This window comes from Mangifera indica, chromosome 12, assembly GCF_011075055.1.
Source record: "Mangifera indica cultivar Alphonso chromosome 12, CATAS_Mindica_2.1, whole genome shotgun sequence".
Taxonomy (NCBI): Eukaryota; Viridiplantae; Streptophyta; class Magnoliopsida; order Sapindales; family Anacardiaceae; genus Mangifera; species Mangifera indica.
In genome coordinates this window covers 7,021,695-7,039,328 of record NC_058148.1, presented here as the reverse complement: position 1 = coordinate 7,039,328, position 17,634 = coordinate 7,021,695, and the positions used below count along the sequence as shown (strand labels likewise).

Here is a 17,634-nt window from a genome sequence, read left to right as displayed (position 1 = left end):
AGTTTCCTTCTTTGAATCAACTGTCCAGTAAAGCTCTTCTTTGTATTTTAGCAAAAATATTATATACATTAATAAATTTAAATTTAAATGGAATAATACAAAAAAAAAAAAAAGTCCTTAATTGCCTCATCTACTCTTTTTCCCTCGAAATCAGCCAGGTTCTCTCTCTCAACTCTCTCTCTAGGTTCAATTTCTTTCTGTTTTTAAATTTCCTTTAATTTTCGCTTTTTTCTTTGAATTTATTTATTTATTTATTGTCTATGTTCTTCCTCACAGGTGAGTTCAAAGAGGAAGATCTGATGTACCTTCTGGTGGATCTCAGTTATACACAAGATCATGATGGCCCTTAAACATAAAGGTGTGTTTTTTTTTATGCTTTTGTGATCTCTTGAGTTCTGGTTCAGTACTATTAAGTGATGATGATTTTCCATATGTTACTGAAAAGGAATAGGGGTTTTCGTTTTTGTGGGGGGTGTATTGTAATGTTTAATGAGTTATTATTATTTTAGGTTTAATCGTGTGTTGCCTGAGAAAAGGGGAATTATTCTTTTTATGCTTGTTGGAATAGGGGTGAACCTATTATTTGATGGCTAGTGAAGTTGTTACAAGAATCAACGTGTATAATATTTTATGGGGAGCATAAGAGGTTTTTATAATTTGAGCCCTTTTTAGAGGCGTATTTGTTAAGTATAGATATGTAGGAAAAACCTTAATGTGATAGACAACATTGTAGGGGCTAAAGTTACATAAAGTTTCGTCAAAAACGTTCAAGAAGTGGATAGAATTGATGAATTATATATATTTCCCTTATTATCTACAATTTTTTTCTTGAATCCTTTTATGTGGCTTCTTTGGTGCAATTGGTTCTTTAGTTTTAATAATTTTAAAGTATTTGCATGAGTGTAACTGATGGGCCTTCTCAATAGCTTTACTGGGTGCAGCTAATCCTTGATTGAAGATATGGTAAACCAATAAAATGGATTATTATTTCTAAAAGCTCTATCATATATCTGCAATGCGTATCCTTTTTTTCGCCTATCCATATATTTCGTAAAAGAATATAAATAATTTCAATATGCAGTGGAATAATAGTATCCATAACTTCATTAACAGGTTTTATTCCAATAGTGTAGCTAATGAATTTTCCCAATGTTGCATCTGCATTATCTTTCAACCGTTTTTTTATAAATCCTAACCATTTCCTACATTGCCATTAATTTCAACAGTAGTGAATTATCTTGCTCAAAGAAGCATCTAATGTGCACCAATCTAAGTTCCCATAGATTTGAGCTGCAACAAGTTCTTCTCATTGGTCCATAAGTTCATGCCAAATTGATGTTTGATGGATTATGACGTCAAGAGCTTGTAAGAAGACTTTAGGATGAAGAATAAACCAAAGGTAGAGTAGATAGATGATACCCACAAAAGAGTTTACTAAAGAGAGAGATAGGAACTAAAGAGCTTGGAGAGCAAAAGAGAAAAAAAAAAAAAAAAGAAATTTTTATATTTTATTCTGACTGATAAACAAAAATGAATTCCGAACGCAGCTCTTTTTCTTTTCCTGAAATTAGAGCTTTCTTGCAAATCACGGATACAATTTTGAAATTTTGAATATAATTCAAGTTAAATGTCATCAAAAGCTCATAACCAATTTTGTTAAATTTGTTTTAGATTCAAGCAGTTTATCTGATACTATATGCAAATTGATTTTTGGAACTTCTTACTACAATTTAGTTGATTTGTATTACTTGGGGTTTTTGTATTATTTGTTAGGAACTTCCAAAGACAGCTCTTTATCTTTTCCTGAAATTAGAGCTTTCTCACAAACTTAAGTGTTTCTTTCTTGTTTTAGAAGTAGTTTTCAAATCAAGAATACAATTTAGAAATTTTGAATATAATTCGAGTTAAATGTCATCAAAAGCCCATAACCAATTTTGTTAAATTTGTTTTAGATTCAAGCAGTTTATCCGATACTATACACAAGTTGTTTTTTTGGAGCTTCTTCCTACAATTTACTTGGGTTTTTTGTACAATTGGTTACAGTCTAGAATCAGCTAAGCCTCTAATTTACCCTAAACATTGTGGTGCTCAAGGTTCTTATTCTTATTAAGTTATTGTACTACCTTTAAGTTCTTAGAAATACATTAGAATTATTTTGATTAATTGGACCTTTTTATCCTTAGTTTGATGCTTCGGTAGATATTTGGCCAGGGAGTTCTCATGCCCCACTTTGCATCAACTTTAGGCCTGGATATCAGGTCCAATTTTGAATTGTAATTGTATTGAGCTTGGTCAGCTTTAACATGTTTAAGTTGCTTCTCTTGGTAAATATTCAGATTCATGCATATTTTTATATTTATAAGCGTGATATTTATGTAGTGAAAAATTACTTTTGTTTTTTAGATTTATATATTTGATATCAATGTAGTGAATGATTGCTTCATTTTTTCTTTATTTATGAGAAGTGTTAATTACTTGATAGTTCATTTTAATTGGTCATATTATTATTATGAAGGTACCAGTAATGTGGCTCAATAGTTTTAAGGGGTATGAAAGATAGGGCTTATTTTTTTATCTATTCCTGAAACTTTTTGTAGCTACAATTTAGAGTGTAATTTTTCATTCTGTTTTACCTTTGGTGAGTGCTTTAGATGAGATAAAATTTCTGGTCTTTGAAATGCTGGTTGGGATGAATAATTGTGGCCTTTATATGCCTAGGTTGACTTATTCTGCCTCAAATTTTTAGCATTTAATTGCACCTACAGAATGCTGTGAAATCCTACTGTAGATTGTACCTATGTGTGTAGTAGCTATAATATGTGCTGAGAACTTTAGCATGTCACTGCCAACTGCTTGTCTTTGACTTTTGGATTTCTGGTTATCTTTTTAGGGCTTTATTACTTACCTCTGTGTGTAGTTTGCATGACTTTACTAGACTCTGGATGCTTATTTCTGCATATAAGATAAATCTGTGCCTAAAGAGCATATCCCATTCTTATGTTAGATATAACTATCCATTAAAGTAGTAAAAACCTTGAATGGAGTTCAACAGAGAACCTTTAATTCTAATTAATCATCAAGGAGTTACGATCTCTTGTTCTGTCATTTTTTTTTTTTTCGGGACATACATTAACTGACTCATAATGGCTGATAGATATAGTATCCTTTCTGGCATATATCATAAACTAAGGCTATAACTGTAAGATTTAGAAAATTTATCCAGTGGAAGGGGCAGCAAAACGTAGTTGTGGTGCTCAATTAACATATAATTCAATGAAAATTAAGCTGCTCAGATTCCTAGTGCATTTGGCTGCCACAAGTTATTTTTTCTTGGAACATTAGGTCACTGATGTTTGTATGTCATGGATACCCATTTGGTTTAATTGGCCATTTTTCTTAGATTGTTGGAGTTGATGGATTTTGGTGGTCGTCAACTTTTTGGGTTATCCCTAAATTCTTAGTGTTTCAATGTATGGTGGTAGGGTAACTCTTTCAACTTAACTTTTTTCTATATCCGTCAATACCTTTATGTGAGATCACTTTGAACCTTCAGACTGTAATCTGATAGGGATCTGAAGGAGGCAGAGGCTGCTTGTGAGGCTCAACCTTGTCCCAGCTACAAATCTTTGCAAGACTACTGTTTAGTTGTTAAGTTCTCTGTAATATTGGCACTGTAAATGTAACTTTGTATGAAACAATATTGAAGAAAATACTATTTGTATTGATCACGTTGCATAAAATAAAGATGTAGCCTCAAACTTGAGCACTCATCACATGAAATTCAGAACAAAGAGTAATTGTACCAGAACTTAACTCATAACTGGCACCATTTACATTTTGTTTACAAACCAAAAGCATAAAAGACAAATTGAAATCACAAGAACAACCAAGAACAGTTTCCAGCTTTCGAGAGGCCGGTTCTCTCCTCAATCTTCTCCCTTCTCTGAAAAAATCGTCTCCTCTCCCCACATACTCTCCAGGCTCTTTATCTTTTCCTTCTCCTCACTGTTGCTTTTCCAGTCCTGATTCGCCAGCTCATCAGCCAGTATAACCGTGGCTCCCTCTTTTTTCTGCATATCCCTCTTTTCTTGCTGATTTGTTGCAGATTGTGTTATTTCTGAATTGCTGTCACCTGCAGGCTTTTTATCATGCTCTGCTATTTGTAACATTTCTGAAATGCTGCCACTTGTTGAATCCACACCTTTGCCACCTGTACTTCCATTGCTAGAGTTATTTAGCATTTTCACAGCCTGTGTATTTAGATTGATGTTCTTGTTTCTTCTCATTTTCTTTACGTATACCCGAGCTCTAACATTACCCCGCCCATCCAAAGGCACCTTGTCCTCAAGGTATAAGTGCGGAAAGGTCTGTATTAAGTTCTTGTACAATTCCCATGAATTCTCATGGTCTGGTAGGTTGTGCCATTTAATGAGTAGCTCCAAATCCCCTTGTTGTGAATATCTGAAATTCAAGACTTCTTCAGGTTGGACCTCCAGCTCGCCTTCTTCATTTAAGCAGTATGGAAGGGGTTGACTTAGCACTGACGGTCCTACTCTCCTCTTCAGCTGTGATACGTGAAAGACAGGATGAATTTTTGCTGTCTCCGGAAGTTTTAATTTGTAAGCAACTGACCCAATTCTTTCTTCAATCTGAAAGGGTCCATAGAAGCGAGGACTCAATTTTTCGTTCGGTTTCGTAGCTAAAGATCGAAACCTATACGGCTGTAGCTTCAAAAAGACTTGATCACCCACTGAAAATTCTAATTCTCTTCTGCTCTTGTCTGCTATTTTTTTCATTCTTTCTTGGGCAGCATGCAGGTTCCTCTTTAGTCTGTCCAAGATTTCATTCCGCTGTTTAATCATTGCATCAACATCATCTATTTTCGAAGGCTCATCTACCAACCTCAGAAGTGGTGGGGGATCCCTGCCGTAAACTCCTTTAAATGGTGTCATACCTGTCGAAGCGTTAAACGTGGTGTTGAACCAATATTCAGCCCATTGTAACCAATTCGGCCATGTGCGCTGTTGCTCAAAACAGAAACATCTAAGATAAGTCTCGAGACCCCGGTTTACTACCTCAGTTTGTCCGTCGGTGTGAGGGTGGTAGGCCGAGCTAAATTTAAGTGTTGTTCCTGACGCTTTAAACATTTCAGACCAGAAATTACTCATAAAAACTCGATCACGATCTGAAACGATAGTGCGGGGAAACCCATGAAGCCGAACAATTTCCCTAATAAAGATACTAGCGATATCTCTTGCTGTGTAAGGGTGGCGTACAGCCATGAAATGTCCGTATTTGGTTAATCTATCAACCACTACAAGTATAGTGTCAAACCCTTTCACCTTCGGTAGCCCCGTTATGAAATCCATAGACACGTCTTCCCAAATTCTTGAAGGAATGGGAAGAGGCTGAAGAAGTCCAGCAGGGGAAAGAGCCTCATACTTGGTTCGCTGACATACTTCACATTCGGCTACAAATTGTTTGATATCGCTCTTCATTCCCTCCCAATAGAGTACTGTAGATATCCTTTTGTATGTTCTAAGGAAACCAGAATGCCCTCCCATAGGAGAAGAGTGAAATTCAGCTAAGAAAATTGGAACCAACCTGGACCCACGTGACACTACCATTCTGCCTTGGTACATCAAGCTCCCATTCTTCAAACAATAACCTCCATGTGAATTAGAGCCTATCAACAAATCTTGAATAATCTGTCGTAGCTTGTCATCTTTGAGTGCTTCCTCCTGTATGACGTTCACACCAACAGGAATCTGAATAGAAATAACTTTGAATTCCCCATCACTTCCTGGTTTCCTTGATAGAGCATCCGCTGCTTTGTTTTCGCACCCTGGCCTATAAACGATGTCGAAGTCAAATCCAAGCATTTTTACTAGCCATTTCTGCTGCTCATGCCCCACGATTTTCTGTTCAGTCAAGAACTTGAGACTTCTTTGGTCAGTTCTCACCTGGAAATGTCGTCCTAACAAATAATGACGCCACTTTTGAAAAGCCATAACAATCGCCATTAGTTCACGTTCATAAACTGATTTTCCTTTGTTTCGGGGTGACAACGCCTTGCTCAAAAATGCAACTGGTCTTTCGGACTGCATAAGAACTGCTCCTAGCCCTGACCCGGATGCATCAGTTTCAACAATGAACTCCTTAGTGAAGTCAGGCATTGTTAACACCGGTACCGTCACCATGGCTTTCTTAAGGGCTTCGAAAGCTACCTGTGCTTCATCGCTCCACCTGAAAGAATTTTTCTTTAATAAATTAGTTAAAGGTTCAACAATTTTTCCATATCCACGAACAAACCTTCTGTAATATCCGGTTAATCCCAAAAAACCTCTCAAATCCCGCAAGTCACGGGGTGCTGGCCAATTTTGCATATCGCTAATTTTTTTAGGGTCAGTTTCAACTCCTTCTCGTGACACCACGTGGCCTAAGTAACTCATTTTGTCCCTGCCAAACTGACATTTCTTTCTGTTAACTACAAGCTGATGATTTCTTAACACAGCAAATACCTCTCTGAGATGTTGGCAGTGATCGTTGAGTCCTTTACTATAGACTAGAATGTCATCAAAAAAAACCAATACAAATTTTCGAAGATAAGGACGAAATATATCATTCATCAAGCCTTGAAATGTTGCTGGTGCATTCGATAACCCGAAAGGCATCACAAGAAATTCGTAGTGGCCATCGTGCGTACGAAAAGCCGTTTTCTCTACATCCGACTCTTTCACTTTTATTTGGTGGTACCCCGATCGAAGGTCTAATTTACTAAAAATCACAGCTCCTGCTAGCTCATCAAGAAGTTCATCTATCGTCGGAATCGGGAATTTATCAGGTATGGTTATCCGATTCAGCGCTCTATAATCCACGCAAAACCTCCATCCTCCATCTTTTTTCCTTACCAGTAACACGGGGCTTGAGTAAGGGCTTACGCTAGATCGTATTATTCCCGCCATTAACATCTCTTTCACCATTCTTTCGATCTCGTTCTTCTGAAAATGTGGATAGCGGTATGGTCTCAAGTTCGGCGGCTGCGCTCCTTCTATTAAGCGAATGGCATGGTCCCTTTCCCTTTCTGGAGGCAGTCCGTGGGGATCCCTGAATAAGTCTTCAAATTCATTTAGCAAAGGTACTAAGGTAGGAAGGATTTCATTAATTTCAGCCTCACACGTATCAGCTTCTTCTCCTGATTTTAGGCAAAACCCATGACCCCCATTTGAAATAATTTTCAACAGCGTACTTACAGAAGACTCCAATTTAGACAACGAAACATCCCCCTTCAATTCCACTTTTTGTCCCTCCCATTCGAATCGCATGGTTTGCTTACCCCAATTTGATTTCACCTCTCCGAGACGACTGAGCCAATCAATTCCGAGTATCATGTCCACTCCTCCCAATTTGAAAGGAAGAAAATCTTGAACTATTCGGACTCCCTGAACCATCAACTCAACATCCTTGCACCTCCCAATCCCCGACACTTTTCTGTTATCTCCTAACAACACTGTGAATTTTGCAGGCTTAATAGGGATTTGTAATTCAGACACCATTCTATCTGAAATAAAGTTGTGTGTCGCACCACTGTCCAATAACACCAGCACCTGTTTTCCCCTCACAGTTCCAGCGAATTTCATTGTTTTTGGAGAGTCAATTCCCACTGTAGAGCTAGAGTTTAAGCTTGCTTCTAACTCTCTCTCTTCCGTTGCTTCTTCTTCTGTCCCCTCTTCATCATCTTTTTCGGACTCATCTTCACAGGATACCATTACTCGAAGTTGCCTGAATCGACACCGGTGCCCTGGTGTGTATTTTTCATCACATCTGAAACATAGCCCTTTTTCTATCTTGGATCGATACTCCGCATCTGACAACCGACGTGAGTTGTATTCACGACGCTGATTAGAGGTTGAAGCCATCGATTGGATTGGAGCTTTGGCCTTTGATGTTGCGTTAGTGTAGGGAAAGATGCTCTCTGTTTTGTTTTGGCTGAATGGACGAAGGCTTAGTGTGGGATGGTTTGTACTAAGACTTGAATTCATGGGTGGGTTAGCTACAGGACGAGTGGGCTGGGTAGTGGATGTATAAGATAAGTTGGGGTTATTGGAAGCATTGGGCCGTGAGTTTGGATGATGAACTGGGTAACTTATGGTAGATGTTGGGTTTGGGTTCGAGGGAAATGTGTAACGGGTCAATGGGTGATGGGTTTTTGAGTAGAGTTTTCCAGGTCGATTACTTGCCTTCTCTTCAATCACTGCATTTTTCCTTTCTATTTCCTGTGCTCTTTCCATGGTCTCTTCCAACGTCGTCGGTCGGAACAAACGGACCTCCTCCCTAAGCTCTTCTGTCAGCCCATTTAAGAAAATTACTATCAAAGTGTTATCCGATAATTCCTCTATCTCTGCTGATAATAATTCAAATCGACACCTATATTCTTTAACTGAATCGATCAGACGAATGGAAAATAGCTCCTCTTGGGCTGATCGTTCGTCATCCGGTCGAAAGCGCTTAAGTGTCGCGCTTCGAAAATCTCTCCAATCGATAAATGGTTGCCTGCGTCTTCTCCATCGGAACCAGTGAAAGGCTGCTCCCTCCATACACACTCCTACTGCTGCAAGTCTTTCCCGCTCTGCTATTCCGTTCACATCGAAGTAACGTTCAATCTTTTCTAGCCATTCCAAGGTTTTCTCCCCGTCGAACAAGGGCAAATCCAGCCGTCGAAACTGGATATCCCTTCTGGTCCCTCCCCGATAATTATTGTTGTTTCTGTCATCTTCTGTGGCCTCTTCATCATTCCCCACTTCCTCCATTCTTGCCGACGGAGGTGCTGGTCTCTCTCCAATGGATGGGTTATGGAAAGGAGATGGTTCCCTGTCAATGGGCACTGTGTTTTGCTGAGTGGGCGTCTGAGATAAAGAAGGTCCGGCTCCTACAGAAGCCTTCCCTTTGTCGCCTCCATCTCTCCCAATCATAGCTTCCTTCAAGTCCCGGAGATATGCTTTCATGACCTCCACGCTACCTTCCAATCCTTCCATCCTAACCTTATTTTCGTTCATTTTCGTTCCTATGTCTCTGTTCAGTTCTTCCAATCGCTTATCCACCTCGGACATCTTCTGTCTAACTTCTGTCATCTCATTCTCTAATGCTTCTACTCGGCCCTCCATTCTCGTCATGCTCTGATACCAAATGATAGGGATCTGAAGGAGGCAGAGGCTGCTTGTGAGGCTCAACCTTGTCCCAGCTACAAATCTTTGCAAGACTACTGTTTAGTTGTTAAGTTCTCTGTAATATTGGCACTGTAAATGTAACTTTGTATGAAACAATATTGAAGAAAATACTATTTGTATTGATCACGTTGCATAAAATAAAGATGTAGCCTCAAACTTGAGCACTCATCACATGAAATTCAGAACAAAGAGTAATTGTACCAGAACTTAACTCATAACTGGCACCATTTACATTTTGTTTACAAACCAAAAGCATAAAAGACAAATTGAAATCACAAGAACAACCAAGAACAGTTTCCAGCTTTCGAGAGGCCGGTTCTCTCCTCAATCTTCTCCCTTCTCTGAAAAAATCGTCTCCTCTCCCCACATACTCTCCAGGCTCTTTATCTTTTCCTTCTCCTCACTGTTGCTTTTCCAGTCCTGATTCGCCAGCTCATCAGCCAGTATAACCGTGGCTCCCTCTTTTTTCTGCATATCCCTCTTTTCTTGCTGATTTGTTGCAGATTGTGTTATTTCTGAATTGCTGTCACCTGCAGGCTTTTTATCATGCTCTGCTATTTGTAACATTTCTGAAATGCTGCCACTTGTTGAATCCACACCTTTGCCACCTGTACTTCCATTGCTAGAGTTATTTAGCATTTTCACAGCCTGTGTATTTAGATTGATGTTCTTGTTTCTTCTCATTTTCTTTACGTATAGGATTGGGACACTTGTCCCCAATCCAATGGCTCATTTCTTTTATAAATATATATGTTTGAGTTTTAAAAAGGAAGAGAAGAAAATATTAGGGTTTGGGTTTGAGGGCAGCCACCTTTGGCTGATTTAGGGAGGTCTCCGGCGCCTCGAATGGCCGGAAAATGGGAGATCTCCGGCGTCTCGAATGACCGGAAAATGGGAGGTCCCGAACTCCTCGAAGTGTTCGGTTTATCTTGTAATATTTTTATTTATGAAATATTTTAGTTATTATGTATTTTATGTTTTGATTTTGTGTTTTGATTGAATAAATGCTGGGTTCCTAACAAATGGTATCAGAGCGCGTTCGATCCAACGGAGAAGATAGATGATGGTCGGAAAAGTGATGAGTCGCCGGAAAATGTTCATGGAGGCTGACTTGAAGAAAAATCATCACCGGAAGAAATAAGTTCGAAAGCGCAAAATGAGAAGAAGAGGAAAACCAAAATAGAAGAAGAAGAAGAAGCAGAAGAAAATGAAACGCCGACGGAAGCGGAAAAAAAAAAAAAAAAGAAAAGACAGAAGGAAGAAGAAACAAGAACGAAGGAGAAGAAAGAAGAAAAGAAAAGACAAGGAGAAGGAAAGAAGAAGGAAAGAGAAAGGAGAGAGAAATAAAAAAATAAAGAAATAGAAAAAAGGTGGAGGCAGTGGTAGGTTTATTGGGAAGGGAAAAAGAAGAAAAGGGGGCGCTGGAAAGAAGAAAAGAAAAGTGAAAGAAGCAGAGGAGAGGAGAGAGAAAAAAAAAATATATTAAAAAAAAAAAAAAAGAGACAGCTGTAAAAAAAAAAAAAAATTTAAACCAGAAAAGAAAAACAGTAGGCGGGAAACAAATTTGGATAGGAAGAAACAGCTGAAAAAAAAAAAAAAACAAAAAAAAACAGAAAACTCATCTTGGGGACAAGATGATTTTGAAGGGGAGGGAAATGTTAGGATTGGGACACTTGTCCCCAATCCAATGGCTCATTTCTTTTATAAATATATATGTTTGAGTTTTAAAAAGGAAGAGAAGAAAATATTAGGGTTTGGGTTTGAGGGCAGTCACCTTTGGCTGATTTAGGGAGGTCTCCGGCGCCTCGAATGGCCGGAAAATGGGAGATCTCCGGCGTCTCGAATGACCGGAAAATGGGAGGTCCCGAACTCCTCGAAGTGTTCGGTTTATCTTGTAATATTTTTATTTATGAAATATTTTAGTTATTATGTATTTTATGTTTTGATTTTGTGTTTTGATTGAATAAATGCTGGGTTCCTAACATAATCTTCTCCACTTTGCTGCCACACTTTCAAATTCTTGGTGGAAAAAACTTCTAAAGAAACAAAAAAGAGAACCCAGATATGCCCGCAATTTAGAATACTATAATGATCAACATCTACACTAAACAAAGAAAAGATTAGATTTTTTGGTTAAATCTTAACATAGGAGAGAAAATGAAACCCATGAGATGGAGAATGTGCTTACTGTATAATCATACCGATAAATTAGTAATCAGATTTAGGTCTTCATTTGCGTTTCAGGTATGATTAATTACTTATCAGTTCTTCTGAATTGCTTAGTGGTTGAAATATAGCCTAAACCCTTTTTTGTTCTGGGTATTTGATATGAGAGGATCTAAGTTGTAGTGTCTCAAGAAAATTATGCTTTGGGCTTATAGCAGTGAAGAAAATGCCCATTTGACTGTCTCCAAATGCTGGCAGTAGCTATGTTGCGCTGGTCAGCATTGTTTGCACTCCCCAAATCCCATATGGGACAATAGCTAGATATAGCTTAACTTTTTATTTTTAATAAAAAAAGATTTATGTAACTAACCTTGTACTCATTTATGAATCATTTCTAACTTTATTGGGTTTTTAATGTTGGTTGTTCTTTTTACTAGTAGATTTTTCTTTTTCAGTGGTGTTGATTGTTTATTCATTTTTATGGAAATTTTAATTTATGAAAATCCTTTTCTATTTTTGGCTTTGTTTTGCATGTTTGTGGTAAATATTAATTATGCATTCTGATGTTCAAAATTTTTGGTTCAATATTATGATAAAGTATTTGTTGTGTATTTTGTATTGCAGAAGCTATGCAAAGGATCGAGGCATCCTTAAAAGGCCTCCAGAGCAAGGGAATTCCTTGCAATCTGCAGTATAATAATGGGAATTCAGTTGAAGGATTCCCTAAGTTTAAAGATGAAATCAATTCTTATCAAGGTGGGGAAGTTGGAGAATCAATTCGACAATTAAGCACCAAGTTTCTAGAATATTCTAATGAATTTTATAACAACCCCACCTACCAACATGATTTTGGCTCATGGTCCACCTTCTACCCTGACTCACAAAAGGTGCATCACTGCCAAATGAATGCTTTTGAGAGCCAATTTTACCCCCTTCCTGTGGAGAATCAATTTCAATATGCACCGCACAGTACTTTCACTCCAGCTTACCCCTATGACTTCCAGTTTCAAGATTTTCAGTATTTTGTGGTCATAGACTTTGAGGCTACTTGTGACAAGGAGAAAAATCCCCATCCCCAGGAGATTATCGAGTTTCCATCTGTCATTGTGAGTAGTGTAACTGGCCAGCTGGAAGCATGTTTCCAAACATATGTGCGACCAACTTGCAATCAGCTCTTGAGTGATTTCTGCAAGGATCTTACTGGCATCCAGCAAATTCAGGTTAGTCAATATTTCCTCTTATTCTTATCTACTGTAAGGAAACCTGATAGGCTGATATGCAGCTTAGATTTAGTATTTATGAACTTTTCCCCTGAAGAAAACATGCTGGGGTGAAATAATTGAATAAAAAATTTTCATGAGAAAAAATAAATAATAAGATGAACTATCCTCTGCCTTGCTTCAAGTTACTATTTTGTTATCACTTGAATGTCAAATTAATGTTGATTGGATTTAAAAAATTAGCATATATTCAGTAATGTCAGCTTGTTCCTGCAAGATGATGTGGAGATTTCTATTAAGTTGTAGGGTATCAATGTCCTTGATCTGGATTATCATCTGCTCAATTAAAAATTCTTCTGAGAAGACAGTTCTCAATTAAGAGACTTAAATTTTGTCATCCTTTTCTTCTCTTTGTATTTGGTGTCTTCATTATGATGTTATTTTTCCACGGGTCTTTGGTGGGATAGATTCCTCCCAAATTCTGCCTAGTCAAAATTAGGTATATGTGCAAATTAAACTGTTATTGTTATACCCAGGTTACTATGTATTTTTCCCTAGGAAACATCCTTAATAATAGATGGGTAGATCTTAATGGATGGATTGATACAAATTTATTTGCAAAATTACTTCCTTGAGAGTATGAGGGCTAGTTGGTTGAAGGTTTCTCAAGATGTAGTGGGAGAACCCAAATAACTTGGCACCATTATTTTTAAAAGTTACAGTATTGGTATAAAAATAAATTAATCATGGGGTGAAGTTGGGGCTATCAGTAAATAAATGAGCTTGAACTTTCTGATTGGAAAATAAGACTGAATGTAATGAAATCTTAAACCAAGTTATTAAAATGTGTTATATGAGGTAATTATGAGAAGTAATAAAGCTTATTCATCAGGTTGAAGCAAATTATTGGGGCTTAGCAGTTTCTGGTTGCTAGACTCGGGTCTGGGAAAGAATAGTTTTTTTCGCAAAATATTTTATCATCATTAGCAAAATCGTAAGTGTTTGCTACTGTTTGGTTTAAATAGTTGTTGACCATCATGGTTTGGAAACTAGTTCTAGATCTCTACCGTTGATTTAATTAAATTTAACCATATAGGGTCTTTTTTGTAAATTTGTGCATATTCATTTTAATCAATTTATATCTAGGTCCTTCATCTTTCGACTTTTGGCCCATCACCATTTTCTTTTAACCCCTAACTCTACAACTGCCATGAAGATTATTGAATCTAGTATCTCTTTTACTCTTACCTCAGCCTCATTTTTGATCTTAGGTTCTCCCTTATCTTGATAAAAGAGCGTTATCGTTTTCAAGGTCCCAATGATTGTTCTTGTCATTTGCTTATAGGAGAGAGAGAGAGGAAGACTGAAGACATAAGTTGGATGCATGGGAAATGTGGTAATAGCATTGAGATCTCCGCTAGATATGCAAGGTTGTGCCCATTCCCAGTCAGTTTGGGTTATTAATACTAAACAAATCCTTGGATGAAAACTTTATTTTTTATTATACACAACCATTTGTAAGCTTCTTTAGGTTTTTATTTATTTTTCCCCTCTAAGATTGATTATTTTTAATCACACACATTGTTATTTAAAAGTATATGTATCCCCCTGAGATTATCCAAAATCTTTAGTAAATGTATCAAAAATCCCTCTGATAGAGGTATTTAATGCCTTTGATAACAGTAAATGTTTTTAATAGTAATCAATCTTACAGGAGACGAAATAATTGTTTTTGTCTCTAGATACCTCGTTCTAGTTGCCCTAGAATTATTATGACACAATTTGGAAGAAATATAGGTTTGCTTGGCAATTAAGGCACAATGGAATTGCAATATTAGGATCTTAGGTAGAGACAGGTAGCATTTTAGCAGACAGCTAAGACAGCTGAAGAATCATTTTATTCTTTGGAAACAGATTGTTATTGATCATATACTTGGCATTAAGAAATCAAATATAAAGGAAACTTGTCTAAAACTAAATAAATCAGAAACTTGTTGGGCTAGTATAATCTCTTCAATGAACTTGCAAAGCGATTTTAAACTGAGATATTAGAACAAGACTAAAATTGTACTGGTATGCAAGTTCTGTGCTCTATGATCTAGGAAAAAGAAAGCTAGTGATGTGTATTTTCTTATTTTTTATTATCTAATGTGTGCCATTGATAAAGTTCATGTGGCTTCTCCATATTAACCTTTCTATGAGAACATTGTTCACTTTTATGGTTAACTTTTTCTAGATCACAGAACATAATTTATCATAGTACACTCTATGATAACGTAGGCACCATAATTCTTGTTTGGTTTTTGGTAAAGTGAATAGAAGTTGGTGATGTTTACTGTTGTTATATAGGAAAAAAAGTTGCTTTTTGTTGTGTTCATTTCAGAAAAAAGAGAAGTCATGCTTTTTAAGACTTTGAGATGGAAAACTGGAAAAACTGAGAACTGGATTGTAATTCTCAAAAATTTCTTGGTGGGGAAACTAATAAAACATATGAAGCAAGATTAGCACTATATGAGTTTCTACGATTTGTTTGCTTGTACTTTGCTCTACTGCCTTAGGCTTGTCCTTTCCTACTTTCCTTATCCATTTCTTTTTGTTATGAACGACCTTCAACTTTGAATTTAATGTATTATATGCTTCCAGGTTGACAGAGGTGTAACATTGAGTGAGGCTTTACTTAGGCATGACAAATGGCTTGAAAATAAGGGCATAAAGAACACCAACTTTGCTGTGGTGACGTGGTCAAACTGGGACTGCCGTGTAATGCTAGAATCTGAGTGCCGATACAAGAAGATTAGAAAGCCTCCTTATTTCAATAGGTAAATGATTTAGATAAGAAGTAATTTGTATTTTTCTTTTTTTGATTCTATGAGTGGTTTTTAGAATGATTTCGACAAGAAGTGGTAGGTTATTAATGATTTTTAGTGGAAAAAAATTGTAAAGTAGTTTATTATTTTCTGCTTTCTTAGATGGATCAACTTGAAAGTTCCATTTCGTGAGGTTTTTGGTGGTGTGAGATGTAATTTAAGGGAGGCAGTCGAGATGGCTGGCCTAGCATGGCAAGGCCGTGCTCACTGTGGCCTGGATGATGCCAAAAACACCGCTCGTTTACTTGCTCTTCTCATGCACAGGGGTTTCAAATTCTCCATCACAAACTCCTTGACGTGGCCAACTGAAGCTTCACTGGCATGTAATCAGTTCCCAGACCACATGCCATTTATCCCTCATCATCTACAAAAACCAAAGGATTTGCATGCCCCCCAGTTCCAGTACCACCCTTATTGTTTCTGTGGGGTGAAGAGCAGCAATGGGATGGTTCGGAAGCCTGGACCAAAACAAGGCAGTGTTTTCTTTGGTTGTGGGAACTGGACTGTCACAAGGGGTGCCCGCTGCCATTACTTTGAATGGGCTACTCAATGACTCAAAAACTACAGAAGGAATAAAGGACTAAGTTCTCCATCCTTCCTGATGAGATGTCCTATGTAAAAAATGAAAAAAAAAAAAAAAAAGGTAGTGGGTTGTTGTCTCCTAATTGAAGCATATATTTATATGCATTTAGCCATATGGTTGTGAGGTTTAGGCTTCATAGGAAAAACACATATTGATGGTTGGGTGAATTGCAGAGGTTGAAAGATTGAATTAGTTTTATTGAGGGAGATTCAACCTGTAGAGCTGACTTCTTGTTGACAAAGGTAAAGAAATTGGAAATGTGAGGATTTGGGAAGTTAGGATGATGATTCTGTTTTACATGCTGAGACATGCTAAATTATCTTACTAAATAAACTTGTGAGGTAAGGGACTTTCTGCTTTTCTATGCATTTCTAATGGAAATTCAGTGGAGTGGCTTGCACCCAATTTGCTCATTCTCTTTTTTTCTTTTTGGGCAATACTACGAGTATTCTCTTTGAGTACGCAAATAGGTACATATTTATATATGTCGTCATATGATTGAATATTACTTTATTTTTAATTCAAAATATCTTAATCGCAGGATAACACATATAAGTGTGTATTTATTTGTGTACTTAAAATGGGTATATATAGTTTTATTGTTTCTTTTTTCACTTTTTTATTTTTTACTTGGAAAAGGTTATAATGTTGGGTGTTGGTAATGTTACCTCAATAGTTTTAGTTTTTGGTAATCTTTTAATATTTAAAGTATATTCGGTTTTGGTAAAATTTTATTATCAAAATTGACAAATTATTTTGACGACAGAGTATCTGGAAGATTACTGGATATAAATTATTGTTATATTTGATAAAATTTAGTAAATTTTGGTAGGTATAAATAATTATCATGTTTGTTACAGATAATAAAAAAATACTAGTATATTATTTTACTTAAATATTTTTTAGTATAATTATTTTAAAACATTTTTTATGTTACTTCTCGTATTAATTAAAGATTAGATAATTTTTGTTTTAAAAAATTAATAAATAAAAATATAATCGTAATAAAGTTAAGATTACTGCAATACTCTTTTAATACATTACATTATTATTAATAATAAAATATTACTGAAAATTAGAGTAATATTTATTTACATATTATATCATTATTAATGATAAAAATTTATTAAAATTTTTTATTATTTTATGGCCAAAGAACTATTTTCCATCCAAGTTTTACACAATCTTAAAAACATATTTGTAGCTAGGGTTGGATTCAAGTCGAGTCGAGCTTAAGTTCTGTTCGGTTTACATATAGTTGAGTTCAAGTTCGAGTTCGAGTTTAAGCTCGTTGAGATAGTGAAAGTCAAGCTTGAATTCGGTTCAAATTTGGTTCGGTTCGTTTTTCGTTATTAAAATGACGTTGTTTTAATCAATATGTATTAAAACGACGTCATTTTGTATCAAAATTTTTAATTGAAAAACTTGACGAGTAGCTCGAGCTCAACCGAACTTGTATAGAATTGACTCATTTCGGATTCGTTCGAATTGAGCTTGAGTTCGAGTTCAAACAGATTCGATTCGAATCTAACCTTATTTGTAGTAGATAAAAAATCCAAATATTCACTCAT

The 17,634-nt window shown here is 36.4% G+C and overlaps 1 protein-coding gene across 3 annotated transcripts; it reads left to right on the top strand.

The window, feature by feature from the left end:
- Nucleotides 1-16,476, top strand: LOC123230343. Of its 3 annotated transcripts, none has more exons than XM_044656531.1 (5): nt 1-158; nt 277-358; nt 12,018-12,613; nt 15,257-15,432; nt 15,745-16,476. In XM_044656531.1, exons 2-5 carry the CDS (start codon nt 337-339, stop codon nt 16,031-16,033), a joined length of 1,083 nt encoding a protein of 360 aa, XP_044512466.1. In that variant the 5' UTR covers nt 1-158; nt 277-336; the 3' UTR covers nt 16,034-16,476. The 3 variants fall into 3 exon arrangements, with proteins under 3 accessions (XP_044512466.1, XP_044512464.1, XP_044512465.1); XM_044656529.1 differs by having other exon boundaries at nt 4-158; nt 15,583-16,476; XM_044656530.1 differs by having other exon boundaries at nt 50-184; nt 15,583-16,476.
- The last annotated feature ends 1,158 nt before the right edge of the window (nt 16,477-17,634 follow it).